We start from the raw sequence: 22,618 nt of genomic DNA, 5'->3' as shown, positions 1-22,618 counted from the left end.
TTACCAAGCCTTAAAAACAGGATGCCTGCATTTATATAGCACATTTCATGCTGTCAAAATGTTCAAACTGTCACAAAAGTGGATGGCAACTATGATACAGGCAAACATGCTAGCAAGTGTTTACACAGTATATTCCTCCAACTACCATGAGTAAATTACTACCTAATTTGTTTTGTGGTTTTAGCTGAGGGATTCATGTTGGCTCAGATGTCAGGAGAATTGCATTACTTTAATTGTATTAATACAATGCTTTCATCAAGGAGCTGAGTTGTACCTTTGGCTGCGACAAAAGAATGTACACACATGTGCATGTCAGCACATGTGCACACACCCCTGTACATTAACATGCATATGTGCACATACATGCCTGCATAGACAAACTCACATGCATGCAAGCACAGAGATATATATTCCCACACTTGGGCCAAGGGCTGGAAAATGGGACTGTAACAGTTTGGTGTTTATTTTTAACTGGCACAGGGAGGCAATGGCCCAGTGGTATTATCGCTGGATTATTCATCCAGAGACAGAGATAATGTTCTGGGGACCTGGGTTCGAATCCTGCCACAGCAGATTGTGCAATTTGAATTCAATAAATATCTGGATTGAAGAATCTAATGATGACTGTGAATCCATTGTCGATTGTTGGGAAAAACCCATCTGGTTCACTAATGTCCTTGAGGGAAGGAAACTGCCATCCTTACCTAGTCTGGCCTACATGTGACTCCAGACCCACAGCAATGTGGTTGACTCTTAATTGCACTCTGGGCAATGAGTAATGGGCAATAAATGTTGCCCAGCAAAGGACACATTCATCCCATGAATGAATAAAGAGATAGGCTGAAGGGCTTTGCCCTATGCTGTAGATCACTATATCTTGCAGTCGTATGCACAGTGCATTACACACACACACACACACACACACACACACACACACACACACACACACACACACACACACACACACACAACAATCGTCTACCAAAATATTTATAGTAAATCACAGATGCAAACATAGTCGCAATCTATTCCTGTCAGATCAAAGTTGGTTACTTCAAATGTTTAAACAATAACATTCATTAATTGCAAAAACAGCTATGAAGTAACAGGTGTGCAGACTGTATATTACAGAGTGAACACAATATGTAAAATAGTGTTGAATATATCTGTGTATCTTCTAAAGTGTAATTTAATATCAAAGTATTTATATGTCTGATTTTAATCCACTCAAATCCCTTTGTCAAATTAAAATGAGCCTTGTGTTTTTTGTACCAGTTTTTTAACGACTAATAAAATATTGAGCTGTTGTGCAGTAAAGATCCATTTTTTCAGGAGAGTTCAGCTTAAGCAGTTATTTTATTTCTGATCTTGCGTCCTTTACATTTACTAGAAGGAGGCAGCACCTGCCTTTTTTCTTTGCCAATTTCAGTATTTCAGACTTCGATCAAACTATTTTTAATCGATTTCACATGGACTCAAATGTTATCAATGGACCTTTATTGAAAACAAAGCATATGTGGAAAAATAGGTAATGAACTGAGGAAAATATAAGAGATTAGTTTTACTTTTGGCGATATCGTGGAGATGTATTAGGTATTCCCAAAAACCTTCGCTAACACAGTAAGGAAGAAGGTATATTAATTGCTGCTAGTTTGTACTGCTGGGATGTAGCATGCTGCAAATAATCATTGGCTGTATAAGCTTAATTCTGCCCCTGTTACGTTGCTGTGTTGAAATACAGGCAGGACTGTAAGGAATACTGTTTATGGATTGCTGAAAAACACACTTTGTTGAAGATTTTCATCTCATTCACAAGAAATACCAAAGTAAAGGGAAAATGAAATTTATACCCTTGAGAGGAGAGTAATGATTGTTTTGCAAATGGACACTGAATGATAGAGGTGTAATGCTCTCATTATGTATTAACAAATGAGTAATTTTATTTTTGTTTACACGTGTTTTTAAGGATGCAAAGTTTGTGGAGGAACGTCGCAAACAACTCCAGGAGTATCTACGGAGCATAATGAACAAAATTATACAAACACTTCCAGAGTTTACATCAAATCCTAAAAAAGAGACCCTTATGCACCTGCTGCCATTCTGTGTGTAAGTGTGTACTTTTGTTCTAACAGAACACAGAGATACCTTATTTCCATGATATGCAATAGCTGGATGTTTCTTTGGAATAAATATTTATTTTCATTAGTCATCTCCAATCCCAGTTATGTTTCTACTTCATTCACAGAAAGCCTGAGATTTTTATTCCATTTGATGTTTATTCACGTAATTTGCATCTTTCAGCCAGTTTTATGAAACCAATTAAAGAAGTTCAGCGATGATGCTAATTTGGATTTCACTGCAGCCTCAGAGGACCTTAGGGACGCGCTCTCATTAGAGAGAGAGAATGGTGGTTTAACTTGAGGGTCACCCCATCTCAGGTGAGGGGCTAGGTTGAGAAAGCAAGGCTTTCATGGTAATCTCAGTCACTATGAGCAATGAGACCATGCAGTGGGCATCACCCTGCATGGCAAACCAGCTATCCAGTCAACTGAGCTCACCTATCATGCAAACTATTTGTCTTTCCCTATTTGCCTCGCCTGCAGGACTACAATGCATCATCTTGTTTGTTTGGATGTTATTACATAAATCTTAAAAGTGAAGGTTTTTTTTACTATTAGTATCTGTTCCTACAGTTGTCTCAGTTTCCTAAATGAATTGTACAAGTTGGTTTAAAGTAATAAATAATATTTGAAGTAATTGACAACTGTGTTAAATTGGTGATGGTAATGAATGCTTAAACATTTTTTTTTAGAGAAATTCAAGGCTTAAGAGCTGACTAAAGCATAAGGTGGAAATAAATCTGCTGAAACATCCCTTATCACCTTGAATAAATAATAAATGTTGAGGAATTACCTTTTACCATTGAAATCATGTCCACAGTCTGAACCTGTCAAATTAAATGCTTCACTTTTAGCCCTACTGAGGTTTTATTTCTAATATAAAATCTAATATTTGACTGTCTGATGGAAGCAGTTCGTCCATAATTTTGTTTACACTGGCTTGCCAACAAATAATCATTGCATATAAATTATCAATATTTAAAAATCTGCATGTAAGCTTGGTTCATGTGTTATATTTTACTTTGAACATCATTTAGAACTACCAAGACCTTATGAAAATATTTTTCTCGTTTTACTTTCCCCTGTTGTTCTTACTGAAATACATCATTGGCTCATAAAATTAATGGAGGTCCAGTTTCTTTTAGTAAAATTGATTGATTGTTTAGGAATCGAGCAGCATGATTCACTGGAGTTGAGTCCTTTATTATTCAAATAATTTCATTTAACTTTTTGAATGGTTTTAATGTATTGGATAGATATTTGGAGCATTTGAATTTAACATAATTCTGCTTATTGATTTGATATTGGCTTTGCATTGGTTGTTCAATATAAATTACACAGATACCCTACATTAGTTGCGTAAAAGCTCATAACCACAATCAGTTAAAAGTTCACCCAGTGCAATCACATAAATTATACACCAGTACAAGCAGGAATTTCTACCCTGGTGACTTCAAAGCAATTCGCTGAAGTATCTAATGAGGAGTCCTGTAAAGTCTTATTATTTAAATATTGTGATAACTGCAGTTGAAAAAATGGCATTTTATGTTGATTTATCATTAGGAAGCAATTATTAGTGAAACACAAACTTGAAGCTGTGATATTTATCGGAACTAAGGCTGTGTGCAAGATGTTGCACTGCTAAAAAGAAATGTCTGGAAAGATCAGTGTCAGATTGACTCAGTCTTAGTATTGTGTTTACCATATACTCATGGAATTGAGCCCTATTCCAGGAAGTGAATACTTAATCCAGCTGAGAGCTGATAGATTTTTGCATTGTTGGTGTTGCCTGTCCTTCAAATGAGACATGATATCCTGCCTGTGGGCAAGTATTTGAGATGGCCAGAAGAGCTCTTACCTTGTGCTTGTCTATCAGCCAAAATCACCAAAAAATAAATTAACCAGTCATATATATTGAGTGACTTTCTGTAATAATGGATTTTTGCATTTGACTTCATTGCAAAATAGAGTTGATAGCCAGAGACTATTTCCCAGGGCAAAAATGGCTAACACGAGGGGTCATAGTTTTAAGCTGGTTGGAGGAAAGTATAGAGGGGATGTCAGAGGCGGGTTCTTTACACAGAGAGTTGTGAGAGCATGGAATGCGTTGCCAGCAGCAGTTGTGGAAGCAAGGTCAATTGGGGACATTTAAGAGACTGCTGGACATGCATATGGTCACAGAAATTTGAGGGTGCATACATGAGGATCAATGGTCGGCACAACATCGTGGGCTGAAGGGCCTGTTCTGTGCTGTACTGTTCTATGTTCTAAAACAAGTTTTTTTTCAATACTTGTGCATGTCCTGAGAATGTAGATGGAATAATATAAATTTTGGTTCTTTTTTCTTTATTAAAGAGGTCTTCAGATTCCCATATGATTTAGAATTATAAAATCACAGAAATACTTAACTTTCAGTCTTGTTTTCCGGGGAGCCTTTTGTAATCCTCATTTTTACGGAAAATAAATCCTGATCCTTTAATAATGCACTTTAAAAGTTAATGATTGCTTGTGAAAATTTATAACTTTCTTCAGTTCTTTCTGAAAAATAGACCTTTATAACTTGCATTGCGAGTTCCATAAAATGAATGGCCGTTTAACTGTTCCACCTCGAGGTTAATGTGCATTTTCAACCAACCCTTACCCTCATCCCTCCTCAATATTGTGACCGTTTGATACTGTACTTTGTATGACATGAATTATTTACATCTAGCTCTCTTCAGCTTTTCTTCTTCTTTCATGGGATAACGATGTCACCGTAATTATTTAGAGCATAATTAAGAGTTAACCCACACTTCTCTGGTTCTGGAGTTGCATACAGACCAGGCGAAAGTAAAGGACATTAACTTTTAATTCATTTTTTAATTGAATTTCACATTATATTATCTGCCATAGCAGAATTCAAACCTATATGTCCAGAACCTTAGCCTGGGGTTCTGGATTACTAGTGCAGTGACATTACCGCTGTGTCACTGCCTCCTCTAATATATCAGGTTGTTTTCTGAATACACTCCTCAATACCCTTCTCCATCTCATTGATTTTTTTAAAAGCAGGAACTCTGCTTATTCAGAAAGATGAATGTTGTGTTCTTATTATTTTGTCATAATCATTAGAATCTTGACACTGTTTGGTATGATATTTAGAAAGATAGGATAGGTTAATAGCAAATTAAATTTAATATAAATCATGATAAACTGAACTTCAATATATTAATTTCACAGCATATAATTGATTTGTAATTTATTATAGTTTATCTTTTCTCCCCCAGAATTATCTGTTCTCTGTCATAAACTTAATCTCTCGTGGATTTAGAACAAATGTTATTGCATGCATCGTCTCATTAGAGATGTCTTAATGCTCTCTACGTTCTCTTGATCAATATTAATCATTAATCAATGTTAGGATTTACTGTGCAATTATAATGAAATATTTGCAAAGAACAGCAATTCCCAGTGTTCTGAAATGCCAAAACGATATTTAGCGAACTAAAAATGTGGGATGTATTATTTAGGGAATTGACTCACTAGAGTTAATAACAAACCCATTAAGTTAAATAATTTTGCATAATTTTAAGGAAGTTAGTTAGAAACAAGTCAACTCATTTGGCTAGCTGGCCAGTATCTGGTTGAGAATAATGCCCTCTGTTGGGAGTTTGCTCCCTGTTCTGGCTGAGGTAAACTTGAAACCTGCCTCCTTGATCTAGTACTGGCAAAGAACTACTGACAAAAACTGCCAAGAAAATGACTGAGGATGAAACTTTAACAGACATTGGGCCAGTGACCTGCCTGCATACAGAGCACATTTACCATAACATGGAAAGTAAACTATTGCATAATTGACATAGCCAGTGCTCAGTGTTCTTGATAGATGTGCCAGTGTTGTCAGAACATGAATATTTAACCAGTAAGAGTTCAGGAAGATCTTCATTTTGAAGTATGTGACCAGTAGACCAGACAAGGGTAAAGCAGTAGATGTTGTGGATGTGAGTTTGCTCGCTGAGCTGGAAGGTTCGTTTTCAGACATTTCGTCACCATTCTAGGTATCGTCATCAGTGAGCCTCCAGTGAAGTGCTGGTGTTATGTCCCGCTTTCTGTTTATCTGTTTAGGTTTCCTTGGGTTGGTGATGTCATTTCCTGTGTTGGTGATGTCATTTCCTGTTCTTTTTCTCAGGGTATGGTAGATTCGCTCCAAATCAATGTGTTTGTTGATGGAGTTCCGGTTGGAATGCCATGCTTCTAGGAATTCTCGTGCACGTCTCTGTTTGGCTTGTCCTATGATGGATGTGAAGTCCCAATAAAAGTGGTGTCCTTCCTCATCTGTATGTAAGGATACGAGTGATAGTGGGTCATGCCACCAGGATATATGAACATCAACTAGCCACAAAAAGACATGACCCACTATCACTAGTATCCTTACATACAAATGAGGAAGGACACCACTTTGATTGGGACAACACATCCATCCAAGGACAAGCCAAACAGAGACATGCACAAGAATTCCTAGAAGCATGGCATTCTAACCGGAACTCCATCATTGATTTGGAGCCCATCTACCACCCTCTGAGAAAAAAAACAGGATATGACATCACCAACCCAAGGAAGCCTAACCAGATAAATAGAAAACGGGACATAACACCAGCGCTTCACCGGAGGCTCACTGATGATGTTACCTAGAATGGTGACGAAACGTCTGAAAACTAACCTTCCAGCTCAGTGAGCAAACTCAGATCCAGAACCTCAACCTGAGCTACAAATCTTCTCAAAACTCGCTAGTAGATGTTGTGTGTCTGGGCTTTCAAAAGGCTTTTGACAAGGTTCCACACAAGCGATTAGTAAAGAAAGATAAAACTTATGGTATCGAAGGTAATGTATTGATGTGGATAAAGAACTGGTTGGCAGGCAGGAAGCAGACAGCTGGAATAAATGGATCCTTTTCAGAAGGGCAGGCAGTGACAAGTGGGATGCCGCAGGGTTCAGTGCTAGGACCCCAACAGTTCACAATGTACATTAACGATTTGAACGAAGGAATCGAATGCAATATCTCCAAATGTGCAGACAACACAAAGCTGGGTGGCGGAGCATGCTAACAGGCTGCAGGGCGACTTGGACAGACTGGCCAACGGGGCAAATATTTGGCAAATGCTGTATAATGTGGATAAATGTGAGGGTATCTGCTTTGGTCTCAAAAACAGGAAGGCAGATTATTATCTGAAAGGTGGCACCTTAGGAAAAGGTGAGGTGCAACAAGACCTGGGCATCAGTCACTGAAGGTTGGCATGCAGATACAGCAGGCCGTGAGGAAAGCTCATGGCATGCTGGCCTTCATATCAAGAGGATTTGAGTATCGGAGTAAGGATGTCTTGCTGCAGTTATACAGGGCCTTGGTGAGGCTAGACCTTGAGTATTGTGTGCAGTTTTGGTCTCCTCGTCTGAGGAAGGACATTCTTGCTATTGAGGGAGTCAAGCGAAGGTTCACCAGGCTGGTTCCAGGATGGCAGGACTGACATATGACAACAGACTGGATCAACTGGGCTTGTATTCACTGGAATTTAGAAGAATGAAGGGACATATCCTGATGGGATTGGACAAGTTAGATGTGGGAAGAATGTTGCAGATGATCATGAAGTCCAGAACGAGGGTTCACAATCTAAGAATATGGGTAAGCCAATCAGGACTGAAATGAGAGAGAATTTCTTCATTCAGCAAGTTTGAACCTGTGGTAAACTCTCCCATTGGAAACTGTTGAGGCCCGTTCATTAGATATATTCAAGATGGAGCTGGACGTAGTCTTTCTGGCTAAAGGGATCAAGGAGTATGGGGAGAGAACAGGAATGGGATATTGAGACTGCATGATCAGCCATGATCATATTGAATGGTGGTGCAGGCTCAATGGGCTGAATGGCCTATTCCTGCACCTATTTTCTATGTTTTGTTTGCACTGTGTTAATCAAATGTTACTATAAAACTCATTTAAAGGCCTGAGCAGTTTTGGTTTTCTTCGCACACATAACAGAGAGTAGAAATGATCAAGCCTTTGGATTATTTTACAACAAATTAGACCAGAATTATGCAAGCAACTTTGGTATGTAAGTCAGTTGTAGCTCAATGGTATGCACACTTCCTTCTGAGTCAGAAAGTTGTGTGTTCAAGCCCAGTAAATGTTAAATTAGATTCTGTGTTCAAGGGCAGCACGGTGGAATGCAGCACTATACTGCCGAAAGAGTTCTCCTCTGGATAAGAAACCTTCTGGACTGAAACCCCATCTGCCCTCTTGGGTGAGCATAGAATAGCCAGCCCTTGACACTATTCTAATACGACCAGTGGTGTTCTCTCTTCTGTCCTGACCAATAATATACCCTAAAATAGACTACTTGATCATGTCAGTTGTATTTCTCTATATTACAGGTCTGGCAGCATCTGTGGAGAGAAAGCAGAGTTAATGTTTCAAGTTCTAGTTGGAATGCCAAGCCTCCAGGAATTCTCTGGCATCTTTGTGGCTTGTGCTATTATGGAAGTGTTGTCCCAGTTGAATTTGTGTCCTCCTTTGTCCGTGTATATTGAGATGAGTGAGAATTGGTCATGACCCTTCTTCAGAGCTGAATTTCTTCAGCACCATCTGTCTTTGTTTCATATGTCTAGCATCTGCAGTTTTTTGTTTTCTATTATCCATACGTTACAGCTGTACTTTTTTATAGTTGGCTGTGGAGAGATTGCAACATTCTGAAGTTCTAATGATGATGTTCTTTGCCAACAATTTTTGGGGCTGCTGCCTTATGGACCTGCACTTTATTGACCCGCATCTTATCTATAAGGCACCAGGAAATGCATCATCACTGGATTTACAGTCACATTGATTCCCCATTGAATGTTTGTTTTCTGCAGGAAAGCAAAGCTACTTGTATTCATAGGTACAATGCACATGGACTTTGCTCACTGAATTCTGACTGCTAATTAGACGATCGAAACTACACATAATTGCTTCTTTTCAGTTGTAAGCAGCAGTTTCTTCAGATATATGAAGGGCATAAGTGGACGTTGGACTGCTGGAATACCAATGCTGGAGAAGCAGTAATGGGGAACAAAGAAATAGCAGAGAAATTGGACACGTACTTTACATCAGTCCTCACAGTAGAAGACAGAGCAACATCCCAAAAATTCAAGAGAGTCAGGCAGCAGAAGTGACTTATGGTGGCTATCACCAAGGAGATGGTGCTAGAAAAACCGAAGGGTCTGAAGGTGGATAAATCACCTCGACCAGATGGACTACAGTTTTTGCAAAGAGTTGTAACTCGGGTTGCGGATGAGGTTGTAGACTTGCTCGCTGAGCCGGTGTGTTTGGTTGCAGATGTATTGTCACTCTGCTTGGTAACATTGTCAGTACGCCTCCAGTGAAGCGTCAGTGTTCTATCCCGCTTGTTATTTATACACCTCAGTTTGCTGGGGTGGTTGGCCTCTCTTCCGGTTCTGTTTCACAATGGTTTGTATATTGGGTCCAGTTCAATGTGTTTGTTGATGGAGTTCTAGTTGGAATGCCTAGCCTCCAGGAATTCTCTGGCATCTTTGTGGCTTGTGCTATTATGGAAGTGTTGTCCCAGTTGAATTTGTGTCCTCCTTTGTCCGTGTATATTGAGATGAGTGAGAATTGGTCGTGTTTCTTGGTGGCTAGTTGGGGGACAGAGGGACAGGTATTATGGAGGAGGCAGGAAGTCTGCAGAAGGATTTAGACAGGTTAGGAGAGTGGGCAAAGAAGTGGCAGATGGAATACAGTGGAGGAAAGTGTGAGATCACGCACTTTGGTAGGAAGTATAGAGGCATGGACCATTTTCTAAATAGAGAGAAAATTCAGAAATAACTGAAGTGCAAAGGGTGTCCTAGTCCAGGCTTCTCTTGAGGTAAACTTCCAGGCTGAGTCCGTAGTTAGGAAGACAAATGCAATGTTAGCATTTATTTCAAGAGGTCTATAATATAAAAGCAGGGATGTACTTCTGAGGCTTTATAAAGCTCTGGTCAGACCACATTTAGAATATTGAGAGTAATTTTGAGCACCAGACCTTAGGAAGGATGTATTGGCCCTGGGTCGCGAGGAAGTTCATGAGAATGATTCCAGGAAAGAAAGGTTTAACATATAAGGAGTGGCTGAGGACCCTAGGTCTATACGCGATGGAGTTTAGAAGGATGAAGGAGATCTAATTGAAACTGACAGAATACTGAATGGCCTGGGCAGAGTGGATGTTGGGGAAGATGTTTCCATTGGTAGGAGAGATGAGGATCTGAGGGCACAGCCCCTTAGAGTAAAGGGAAGATCCTTTAGAATGGAGTTAAGGTGAAACCTCTTCAGCCAGTGGTAAATATATGGAATTCACTGCCACAGAAGACAGTGGAGGCCAGTCATTGAGTATATTTAAGACTGAGATAGATAGGTTCTTGATTGTCAAGGGGATCAACGGATACGGGGAGAAAGGAGGAGAATAGGGTTGAGCAACTTACTTGCCATGATTGAATTGCGGCGCAAACTTGATGGGCCGGATGGCCTAATTTCTGCCAGGAGCTGTGTCAAGGTTTCCTTTAATTTTATTTTTTGGAAAAGTTTTGCTACCATTAAAATTTGTATTTTTAGTGCAGACAGAACATGGACATCTCTGTTGCTGAGAATTTGAAATTTCTGAGGAAACACCAAGAGGTGGTGCGGAGTTGATAGCCTAGTGGTATTATCAGTGGACTGTTAATCCTGAGATCCAGGTAACGTTCTGGGGATGTGGGATCGAATCCTGCCACGCATACGATGGAATTTGAATTCATGGGATTATGAGTCCAGTGATGACCATGAAACTGTTGCCAATTGTCGGGGGGGAAAAAGACCCATCTGACTCACGAATGTCCTTTAGGAAAGGAAACTTCTATCCTTACGTGCTCTTTCCTACACGTGACTCCAGGCCCAAAGCGATGTGGTTAAGCCTTAAATTGCCCTCTGAGATAGGCAATAAATGTTCACCTAGTCAGTAACATCCTCATCCTATGAATGAATGAAAGAAAAACTCATACGAAACCAGAGAACGGAGGTTTAAGGATGGCAAACATATGAAAAAGAGACTGGGTGGGTTGGGGGTGGGCAGCGTTGCCTATGGTGATTTCAGTGCTCTTGGTGACAGATAGAATGCAGGGTTTGAAGCTTAATTCTAAGCTGGCTAGGGTGCCAGAATCTAGCATAGTCATGCTCGCTCTGAATCACTGACCTAAGATGGAGTTGATGCCAAATAAATGGATTTTCTCGTGAGAGCCAAAATGGATGGCTTTGATGTTCAGCTGGCGAAAGGTTTGACTCATTCATGACTTGATTTTGGGCTAGAATTCTGACTGCAGTGAGCCAATAGAGCTGAGTACCATCACCAGATTACCTTATCATACAGTAGCCGAGACCCCAAGAAGCAATAAGTAGAAGATGAGGCTAAGACTGGATATTCTTTTAATGCAGGTACAACCATGGTTATGCTTTCCATTGTGTGTAACAAATGCCCCAAGTCCCACATTGCTTGGTCATCGATTGAGTTATTTTGCTGTTTCATCTCAGGATAATTTGAAACACCACATTAAATAGAAACTGAGCTGCCTTAATTCCTCTTAAATCGCATATTGAAATGGATATTGAAATATTCTGACCTTACTCTTGAACATTCAGAATTGTTACTGAGGATGTATATGAGGTAAATTGTGTTAAGAACAGTCCCATATGTGGATGGGTGTCAGTAAATTATCCATTTGTACTTGCAAGGAGTAAAAATCGACATGGTGCAGACATGATGGGCTGAGTGGCCTCCTATAAACAATAGTTTTGTGATCATGCACTGTTTCATTTAATATTTAATGTTTCATGAAATATTTAAACAGAACCAAATTAAGCACAAGGAGAGAGCATAGGAAAATTAACATTCTGGGTGGTAGTTAGGTCTAAAAAAGATTGTAGATGAACAACTTATTGAAATTAATGGTTTAAACATGTGACAGTTCAGTGATTGCAGTGATATTAACATGAAATGATAGGGGAAAGCATAGTGAAAGTAAATTAAATTTTCCAGAAGAGAATATGTGAAGGTTGAGGTGTGGCATTCAGTTGGGGAGAGGTGGAAACATTGCAACCAAAAGGTGCTAATACAAGTGAAGTGAATCGAACGACATACAAGAGGACCCAAAAAGGCTGCAAGTAAAATACAGACTGTTCCTCCACCATAGTGTTCCAGCTGAGTGCCTTTCTCCCCACTGCACCATGCACTCCTTTCCTCGCTTCCACTGACTAACATGCAGAGAGAGCCATCAGACATCACAGGTCCTCTGCCTTAAGGATATTGGGGCAGTGGGAAAGCCAGACCTAAAAGTAGAGGCAGAATTTCAAAATGTTCAATAAAAAGATGAGGTTTTGTTTCTTCAGTTTGTGCAGAGATTGGCTGAAATAATATAGAAAGTCAAAAATCAGAAATCCCGAGTGCTGTGAAGCAAAAGCAATCTCTGCCCATCTGCTGACTGTCTTGAACATTTCTAGCATTTCCTGCTTTAGAATACAAAATGTGGGAGTAGAAGTAGGTTGTTCGACCCATCAAATCATTCAATGAGATCATGGTTGATCTTCAACTTAAGTGCTTCATTATCCCCGCATCCCTTGATATTGAATATCTAGAAATCTATCAAGTTGTGCCTTGAATATGCTCAACAAAGATTCACCATCATCTGAGTGAAGATATTTTTCCTCAACTTTGCATCAAAGGACAATCCTATTATCCCAGTAGTGTCAGATTTCTGCAGGATCCCATGTTTTGTTTCAATCGGATGTTTCATTGGGCTTACAGACATGTAACGTGTTGTTTATAGTCTAGTGCTGCAGGGATGCTGCATTGTTAAATATTAAATCAAGGCTTTAGATACTGCTAAGCTGTGGAAAGGTGACTCCACGCTTCCAGTTGCCTGCATTCAATTCTGCTACCCCATTTACAGCTTTGACAGTCTCTTCCCAGTCTCCTGTGTTTTGTGTTCAGCTTTGTTGGAAAACACAAGAATTAGCGATTCATTTTTTGGCTGGGCGTTTTGCAACTTTCTGGACATAAAATTGAGCACAAACATTTCAGGTCATATCTTCTGCCCCAGTTTCGCAGACAGCAGCTGTTCATAATCAACAAACACAGAATGTTGGAAAACCTCAGCAGGTCTGGAAGCAATGCGGACAGAGAAATAGAATTAACATTTTGAGTCCAGACTCCTCTTCAGAACAGTTCTTCAGTTTGCTCAGAATGCTGAGCTTTTCCAGGATTCTGTTTGTTTCAGATTTACAGCATTGCCAGGATTTTATTTTAGCTGCTGATTGTAATTCTGCTCTTCTCATTTACCCTCTCTCAACCAATCTTTTGTTCCTTCATTTCCTTTGCCTTGTGACATTAACGCTTTTATAATTTAATCTCCTGCCTTCTACTTGATTCTGGTCTTTCTATCCCCCCCTCAGCTTCCTTACATCAATGATCTGAAACATTAATGCTTGCTCTCTGGCACAGATGCTGCCTGACTTGCTGAGCATTTCCAGTATTTCCAGTCCTCGGCTGCTTTGGGAAGCGAGAAATGCAATTGCTTCGCCACTTGCGAAGATCTTTGCATCCTCGCTCTCCACTGGAGTCGTACCTAAGGACTGGAGAGAGGCAAATGTAATTCCTCTCTTCAAGAAAGGAAATAGGGAAATCCCCGGCAATTACAGACCAGTAAGTCTCACGTCTGTCATCTGCAAGGTGTTAGAAAGGATTCTGAGGGATAGGATTTATGACCATCTGGAAGAGCATGGCTTCATCAAATACAGTCAACACGGCTTTGTGAGGGGTAGGTCATGCCTCACAAACCTTATTGAGTTTTTTGAGGATGTGACTAGAAAAGTTGATGAGGGTCGAGCTGTGGATGTGGTGTATATGGACTTCAGTAAGGCATTTGATAAGGTTCCCCATGGGAGGCTCATTCAGAAGGTCAGGAGGAATGGGATACAGGGGAACTTAGCTGCTTGGATACAGAATTGGCTGGCCAACAGAAGACAGCGAGTGGTAGTAGAAGGAAAATATTCTGCCTGGAAGTCAGTGGTGAGTGGGGTTCCACAGGAAAATATTCTGCCTGGAAGTCAGTGGTGAGTGGGGTTCCACAGGGCTCTGTCCTTGGGCCTCTACTGTTTGTAATTTTTATTAATGACTTGGATGAGGGGATTGAAGGATGGGTCAGCAAGTTTGCAGACGACACAAAGGTCGGAGGTGTCGTTGACAGTATAGAGGGCTGTTGTAGGCTGCAGCGGGACATTGACAGGATGCAGAGATGGGCTGAGAGGTGGCAGATGGAGTTCAACCTGGATAAATGCGAGGTGATGCATTTTGGAAGGTCGAATTTGAAAGCTGAGTACAGGATTAAGGATAGGATTCTTGGCAGTGTGGACGAACAGAGGGATCTTGGTGTGCAGATACATAGATCCCTTAAAATGGCCACCCAAGTGGACAGGGTTGTTAAGAAAGCATATGGTGTTTTGGCTTTCATTAACAGGGGGATTGAGTTTAAGAGTCGTGAGATCTTGTTGCAGCTCTATAAAACTTTGGTTAGACCGCACTTGGAATACTGCGTCCAGTTCTGGTCGCCCTATTATAGGAAAGATGTGGATGCTTTGGAGAGGGTTCAGAGGAGGTTTACCAGGGTGCTGCCTGGACTGGAGGGCTTATCTTATGAAGAGAGGTTGACTGAGCTCGGTCTCTTTTCATTGGAGAAAAGGAGGAGGAGAGGGGACCTAATTGAGGTATACAAGATAATGAGAGGCATAGATAGAGTTGATAGCCAGAGACTATTTCCCAGGGCAGAAATGGCTAGCACGAGGGGTCATAGTTTTAAGCTGGTTGGTGGGAAGTATAGAGGGGATGTCAGAGGCGGGTTCTTTACACAGAGAGTTGTGAAAGCATGGAATGCGTTGCCAGCAGCAGTTGTGGAAGCAAGGTCATTGAGGTCATTTAAGAGACTGCTGGACATGCATATGGTCACAGAAATTTGAGGGTGCATACATGAGGATCAATGGTCGGCACAACATTTTGGGCTGAAGGGCCTGTTCTGTGCTGTACTGTTCTATGTTCTATGTTCTATGTTCTATTTCCTGTGTTGCACGATGAGTGACTCATCATCCAGGCTAGATAGACAAAAATCGCTTTGTGCCATGTAAGTAAAAGCACTGAACCTTGTAAGGTTCGGTGAATGTGGATGTGCTCTGATGATCACTATGTTTAATGAGAGTGTATTGTCTGAGCACAGTATGTTATGAATCTTGGTGTATTTCCAGAATTTGCTCCTTCTTTTGTATATAAGCAGTTGTTTTACAAAGAATTGAGCTAATTAAAACTGTAAGTTAGATACATTGGCAAATAACTTCCAGAGGGTGTTACAGGCATTTAACATTTTCTTTAAAAAAACTTGCTTTTTTTGGTCACATTTTCCCAAACCTGGCAATATCTGTATTTTGTTCTAACTGTGGAGTTTGTACAACAGGGAGCTGAGAAACAGAGGCACAGATTAGGAAATAGAATATTCTAGGAATAAGAATGAGCATATACCCTCTAGGAACAAATTCTGCACACAAATATTTTTAAAATATTTATTTCTAAAACCTAACCCTATACATCAGCCAGGTGTGGACCCTTCTGCTCTCTCACCTGCTCTCGTTCTTCACCATTTGCTCCAGAATGTGAAGTGGAAGATTGCTGAGGCTCAGTCAAAGGCTTATACAGCGTTTGTGAATGTGAACTGAAGGAGCTAAGGCTGGAGGGGGCCCAGGTGTAGACTTCAGCAACTTGGCAGCTGGTCATAACACTCTGGCCCAGCTGGCTTTTAAACATCAGCGTTGTGGTTGGCAAGTGTCTTGTTATGCAATGCTCATTACAGGTGGCAACACATTGTCTTTCCATTATGTAGCTGTTCCTGCCATCAGGTTATCGTCTGCATTTGCATTTCAGTTAGGGGAGTACGGGAGAATAGACAGTGATCTAGTTGAAGCTCCTATCCATTTGTCCTCTGACTGTGCAAGGTGGAAGTTATGGTTGAGCTCACAGACAATAAGCTTCATGAGCATTATTGAGGGATATTTTTTATGCACTACTCATTGCTTTAGTTCTCTGAAGAATGTCAGTGTCAGAACACTGCCCAATATTGTTTCTCATGTTTTGAAACTCCCTGGCAGATAATACAGTCATTGAGAAATTACACATCGTATAGCAACTATAAAGACTGGGTCCATGAAATCTTCATCTCACTTTAGATGGGAATTCGTCACCTGGGCTATCCATTCAAATTGAAATAGATTTTGCTCATATATAAATCAAAAATCTTGACCCTTTAACTTACTTTGAATATGATTTCTATGTTGATTATTGGAAAAAGGGCACCAAGTGATAGCACATCTTCCATGAACATTTTCAATAGTGCGTGCCTTGTCTCTGATAACTCTTCCACTGTTTTCAGGGTATGGAGAGAGGCAGGTCATCTTTCTGTTCTGGTAATATTCCTGCAAAAGCAGAAGGAAGATTAGTATGCTGTTTTGAATGTGTGGCTGAGTTTCAAAGGCTGTGTATATACATTATATATATCACCAGTGGGTTATGAATTAAAAGCTTTACTGATAATTCAATAGTCTATTAAAGTATTACCAATCTTTCATGTTTATCTGAATACAGATTATTCTGTCTTTATAAGAGATTAACCCCTTGAAATTTAAACACTTCAAAAAGATTTAATGAATAGGAGCTTTTTTAAATCTATCAGTTGAGCAGGTATGATAAATATATTAGATTGTTAGAAGGCTTGTTTGTATCTTTGTGTCGCTACTGAGATCTTCTCAAGGTAGTGACTAGGAGACTAATTCTGGACCTAACTGTGGGGAGTGGATGGAGTAATAAATTGCCATGGATGAGCCATAGGCAGGTATGAGTGAACAATGGGACGGGTGGGAGGGGGGAATTGGCATGAGTTAACATGGAGGGCCCATAGGAGAGTGGTGGATGAGGTGAGCAGAGGGACATAGGGCAATTTCTAAAATAATTGGGTTGAAGTTCCCGAAAAATGAGAGTCTAGCAGGGTTCTTTGACTGGGTCTTTCTGTCATCTCAAAAAGTTTCCAAACTTGAGTGTCCCACATCCAGAGTTTCAGGATAAAAACTGAAAGAACTGCGGATGCTAAAAATTATGAACAAAAACAAAGTTGCTGGAAAAGCTCAGCAGGTCTGTCGGCATCTGTGAAGGTAAAAACAGAGTTAACGTTTCGGGTCCGGTTCTGAGGAAGGGTCACCGGAGCCAAAACGTTAACTCTGTTTTCTCCTTCACAGATGCTGCCCAGATCTGCTGAGCTTTTCCAGCAACTTTGTTTTTGTTCGAGAGTTTCAGGACTAAGACAAAAAAATTCCGTCACTAACGGATGTACAGATGATACATAGTTTCATACCCTCTGAAATCCCCTGAACCTATGAAGAAAAATCTCATTGTTTGCCCTTACTGAATTCAGACAATGGAAGTTCAGATATTACCTTGCACAACATTTAACAGCCCACAGAAAGAGAAATTGTTGGAGAAATGCAGGAGGTCTAGCAGAACCTGTGGGGAGAAAGCAGGGTTAACGTCTCCAGTGTTTCTTCAACAGAACAGCCCACTATTACTGCAGTAAAATGCACCAACCAGGACTTGAATTTAAGCTTTAATTGCATTTCAGCATTGTGTACTAATTACCTTTAACTGGTAAAATAAATGCATTTTCACTTTTATGGTAATGTCATAAGAGCTTTCATTTTTACTTTTGAAAATAACAGATTGCTGAAATTCTCTGCATTTTCCTGAAGCACGATTTACAGTTTTACTGTGCACCTTTTAAATTCTCTTACAAGAGCATTGCTGCCCTCCATAAAGCTAATCATTAGTCATATCATACTAAAGCCATTCTGAACGAAGTTGGCATTTTTGCTTTCCTATCATGTCGTTTTTAAGACACAACCTCTTGTTGCCTGTGGTCTGGCTATTTCACTGACACATCCGAGCATCTCATCAATGCTGCTGGAAGCTTCTTGTCAGGTGATACACAAAAGTAGCCCAGGAATTATTGTTCCCAACAGGCAAACAAAAAGTCAACTGAGTGCATAATGAAATCTATTCCCTCAGCACTCCAGTTCTTGGTGCTCCTCACTGTGTCACTGCATCACCTGGCTAGCCTTTATTCTGCTGTGTGCCCTGTTGCTTGTGTATTCATCAAAAATTCTTTTCATATCCTTTTAATAGGTGAAGCATGAAGTTGTTAATTAGTGATCTGGTTCCTCAGGGAGTTTTGGCTCATGGATTATAGATGGGTCAAAGAACAGGATTCAAGAACAGAATGTTTTGGCCAACTAACCAGATTTAGTGTGCAATATTTGATGCTGTTTGTTGAAACATGTTTCCAAAGCTCTTATTCAGAAAAATACATGTAAATGAAAGATTATGTCAGTCTTACATGTGAACTGATGGTTTACACACCAGAGGCAAAAGATGTAGATATTTTTCTAAATATGCTGGAATTTATAAGGCAACTCATCTGTTTGATATTTTTGGTTGTCATGAGCAACTAATCGGAGGAAAAGTCTCCATTAACGTCACCTTACAAAGCTGTGCAACAGCCCAACTCAATAAACAAGTCTCAAATGTTCATAAACAGCAACCAAAACAGCCAAATGAAAAATCTCAGGAGCTTTGGTAGCATCTGTGAAGAAAAATATCAGCATTAATGGTTTGGATCCAGTGACACTTCCTCAGAATACAGCATCCGCAGTTCTTTCAGTTTTTAAATGAAAAACCTCATTTGATCCCTTTCACATCCCCATCCGTCAAGAGTGTCCAGCCGATTCACGTTCTTATAAATACTGGATACACTTAAAACTATCAACCATATCAAATCTGTTGTAGAGTTTCTGACTCCTAGTTCTGTACCAAAATGATGTTGTATTCCAACACCAAGCAGTTGAGATGATGGCAGTGCTATCTGATAAGGTAGAAAATTTTCCAGATATGACTTGCTGACTAAGTAGAGGACCAATATAATTTTAAGTTACTGTCCTTTCATTTTCATCTTGATCATAAGCAAAGTGATGGAAAGACACATCAACAGCATGACCAAGCAAACCTTACTTTTAATAAACTAAACTTTTCTAAATAATTGCTTTATTTATGCAGTCTTTCAAAGTATGATACAACAATGTGTAATGTTTTCCCAGAAGTGCTGGGTAAATGTCATACAACCCTATATAGAAATGAGGGCCTTTAGCCCATCAGGACCATACCATCAAAATACTACCTACACTCATCCAACATTACTGCATTAAGCCCAAAGCTTTGAATGTTCAGGTGTTCATCCAAGTACATTTTTGATTTGATTTGATTTATTATTGTCACATGTACCAAGAAACAGTGAAAAGTATTGTTTTGTGTCCTAACCAGACATATCGTACCTTACGTAAGTACATCAGGGTAATAGAACAGAGTGCAGCATATAATGTTACAGCTAGAGAGAAGGTGGAGAGAAAGATCAAGATGAAGATGAGACGCCCATTCGTAAGCCTGATAACAGTGTGGAAGAAGCTGTTCTTAAATCTTTTGGTGTATGTTTTCAGACTTTGGTATCTTTGTCTGGTGGAAGAGAGTGAAATAGAGTAAAACAGAGGTGGGAGGGGTTTTTGATTATATTGCTTTTCTGAGGCAGCGGGATGTGTAGACTGAGTCAGTGGAAGGAAGGCTGGTTTTCATGATGGACTGGGCTGTGTTCACAACTCTCTGTAATTTCTTGGTTGCCACAGCAAGCTGTGATGCTGCATCCAGATAGGATGATTTCTATGGTGCATCTATAAAAATTAGTAAGAGTCATTGTGGACATGCTGAATTTCCCTACCCTTCTGAGGAAGTAGAGGTGTTTGTTTGCTTTCTTGACACTAGCGTTGACATGGATGGACCAGGACAAGTCGTTGCTGATATTTCTTCCTAGGAATTTGAAATTCTTGACCTCCACCACCTCAGCACCATTGATAATAACAGCACCATTGATAATAACAGGAGTATATCCTCCACTCCGCTTCCCAAAACCGATCACCAGCTCCTTTGTTTTGCTGACATTGGGGGAGAGATTGAGAGATTTACACTGTGCCACTAAGCTGTCTATCTTCTTCCTGTACTCTGTCTCATCCTTTTTTGAAGTCTGACCCATTATGGTGGTGTCATCAACAAATCGTAAATGGAGTTAGTGTTGAATTTGGTCACACAGTTGTGAGTGTCTCGGGAGTATGGTAAGGTGTTGAGTACACAGTCCTATGGGGCACCGTTGTTGAGGATTATTGTGGAGGAGGGGTTGTTGCCCATCTTTATTGATTGCGATATGCAGGCCAGTTAGTCAAGGATCCATTTGCAGAAGGGGAGCAGAGTCCTAGGTCTTGGAGTTTGGAGATGAGTTTTGTTAGAATTATGATGTTGAAAGTGGAGCTAAAAACAATAAATCAGAGTCGAACATATCTGTCCTGGTTATCCAGATGTTCCAGGAATGAGTGTCGGGCCAAGGAGATGGCTTCTGCCGTGGACCTATTGTGATGGTAGATGAATTGTCGCGGATCAAGGAAGTCTGGGAGGTTTAAAGATTTTGAGGCTATCCACCTAAATGACTGCCGAGGCAGTGTATTCCAGATCCCATCACCCTCTGGGTCAAAACAAAGGCTTTCCTTGAATCACCACTAAGCCTCCTGCTTTTCACTTTAAAGGTTTGCCCCTTTGTTCCTGACCCTTTGACTAAAGGGAACAGCTGCTTTCTATTCACTGTCCGTGCCCCTCGCAATCTTATATGTCTTTACATTTTAGATTATATATACAGTTGACAAGAAATAGGACCATAGAGCCCATTGAGTCTGCTCAACCATTAAACACAATCATGGCTGATCTTGTGCTTCGACTTTCTCACCCACTCCCCATATCCCTTGAATCCCTGAGAAACCAAAATCTGTCTATCCCAGTCTTAAATGTTTCTAGTGATAGAGCGCACACACTCTAGGGTAGAGAATTACAATGATTCACAACACTTTGCATGAAGTGATTTCTTGTCATCTCAGTCCTAAATGATAGGCCTCTTATCCTGAATCCATGCTGCTGTGTTTTTACATTTCCCAGTGGAAACAGTCTTTCAGTATCAACCTTATCAAGCCCCTTCAGAATCTTCTATGTTTCACTGAAATCACCTCAAATAGTCTTCCACATTGTAGAGAATATGGACCCAATTCACTTGGCCTCACAGCAGAGAAGTCTCTCACATCCCAGGGACTATTAGGTGAAACACAATTGTACCACCTCCAATGCAAGAAAAGCTTCCTTTAAGCCTTGTGTATTTATATCAATATCACATAATATTACTGATAAAATTCATTATTTTGGTGGAAATTGGGTCAATCCTCATGTTTTTCTCTGCATTCAATTTTCTTCAACCCTGTGGTCCCCAGTAGGTGCACTTTCTGGAAGTAGGTATCATTGGCTTTCACCTAAATTTTCTCTTCTGCTCTTTCCTTTATCTACAAGATATACTTTGTAAAAGTCAGGCTTTTGAGACTGTTTTTTAAGGAAAAAGTAAGAGGTAGATCTGTACACAAGCAATAGTGCAGAAGTGTTCAAATCCAGGTCAATTCTTGGGATCTGCTAATAATGAAACTTCAAGTTGCTGCTGACCATGGTACTGAATTTGGCAGGATGCTGCTATCCCAGGTGAGAGATAATGGGAACTGCAGATGTTGGAGAATCCGAGATAACAAAGTGTGGAGCTGGATGAACACAGCAGGCCAAGCAGCATCAGAGGAGCACAAAAGCTGACATTTCGGGTTTAGACCCTTCATCGGATCTAGGCCCGAAATGTCAGCTTTTGTGCTCCTAAGATGCTGCTTGGTCTGCTGTGTTCACCCAGCTCCACACTTTGTTATCTCTGCTGTCCCAGATTATCAGTCTGTGATGGTTCACATGAGAAAAGAGCAATTGTGAAAAAGACTCAGTAGACAATTCTTGCCAACTCTGCTCCAAAAGTTAGATTGACATATTATTCCATCTATATGGTATTTTTGACTTAGTCTCTTATATATCTTTCTTAAAGTAACCTGCATTTTTCTATATCTTATCTCTTTGCATTTGCATTTCCATTTCCTTTCATTTTTGCGCAAAATTATACTGAAAGTTTAAATTTGAATTAGAAAGGCAAAACTGTGAACACGTTTAGCATTCATACTGGTGTTCCTCCTGAAATTCTTCAGCAATTGCACAAAGTATGATTACTTTCTAGATAATCAGAATTGTGTGGCAACGTCAAAAGGATTAAAAAGCGTGGTTTGTTATGCTTATGACGTTCAAACCCTCTTTTAGCAATTTGCTAAACATAGACATAGATGTGCACCTTTAAAACTTACTGCTTCAGCCGCTATTTCTTGTAGCAAA

General features: G+C 40.1%; 1 protein-coding gene across 2 annotated transcripts in view; it reads left to right on the top strand.

The window, feature by feature from the left end:
* The window catches only part of snx29 (sorting nexin 29), a 443,022-nt gene that overhangs the window by 400,616 nt on the left and 19,788 nt on the right, over window positions 1-22,618 (top strand). For both annotated transcript variants that reach the window (XM_059654177.1, XM_059654176.1), the window contains one exon: window positions 1,967-2,106. In XM_059654177.1, the coding sequence (XP_059510160.1) occupies window positions 1,967-2,106 (140 nt within the window). The remainder of the gene's footprint in view (window positions 1-1,966; window positions 2,107-22,618) is intronic.

This window comes from Stegostoma tigrinum, chromosome 23 (genome assembly GCF_030684315.1).
Source record: "Stegostoma tigrinum isolate sSteTig4 chromosome 23, sSteTig4.hap1, whole genome shotgun sequence".
Lineage (NCBI taxonomy): Eukaryota > Metazoa > Chordata > Chondrichthyes > Orectolobiformes > Stegostomatidae > Stegostoma > Stegostoma tigrinum.
Note: the sequence above shows the minus strand (reverse complement) of the source record. Positions and strands in the feature narration are given on the sequence as shown.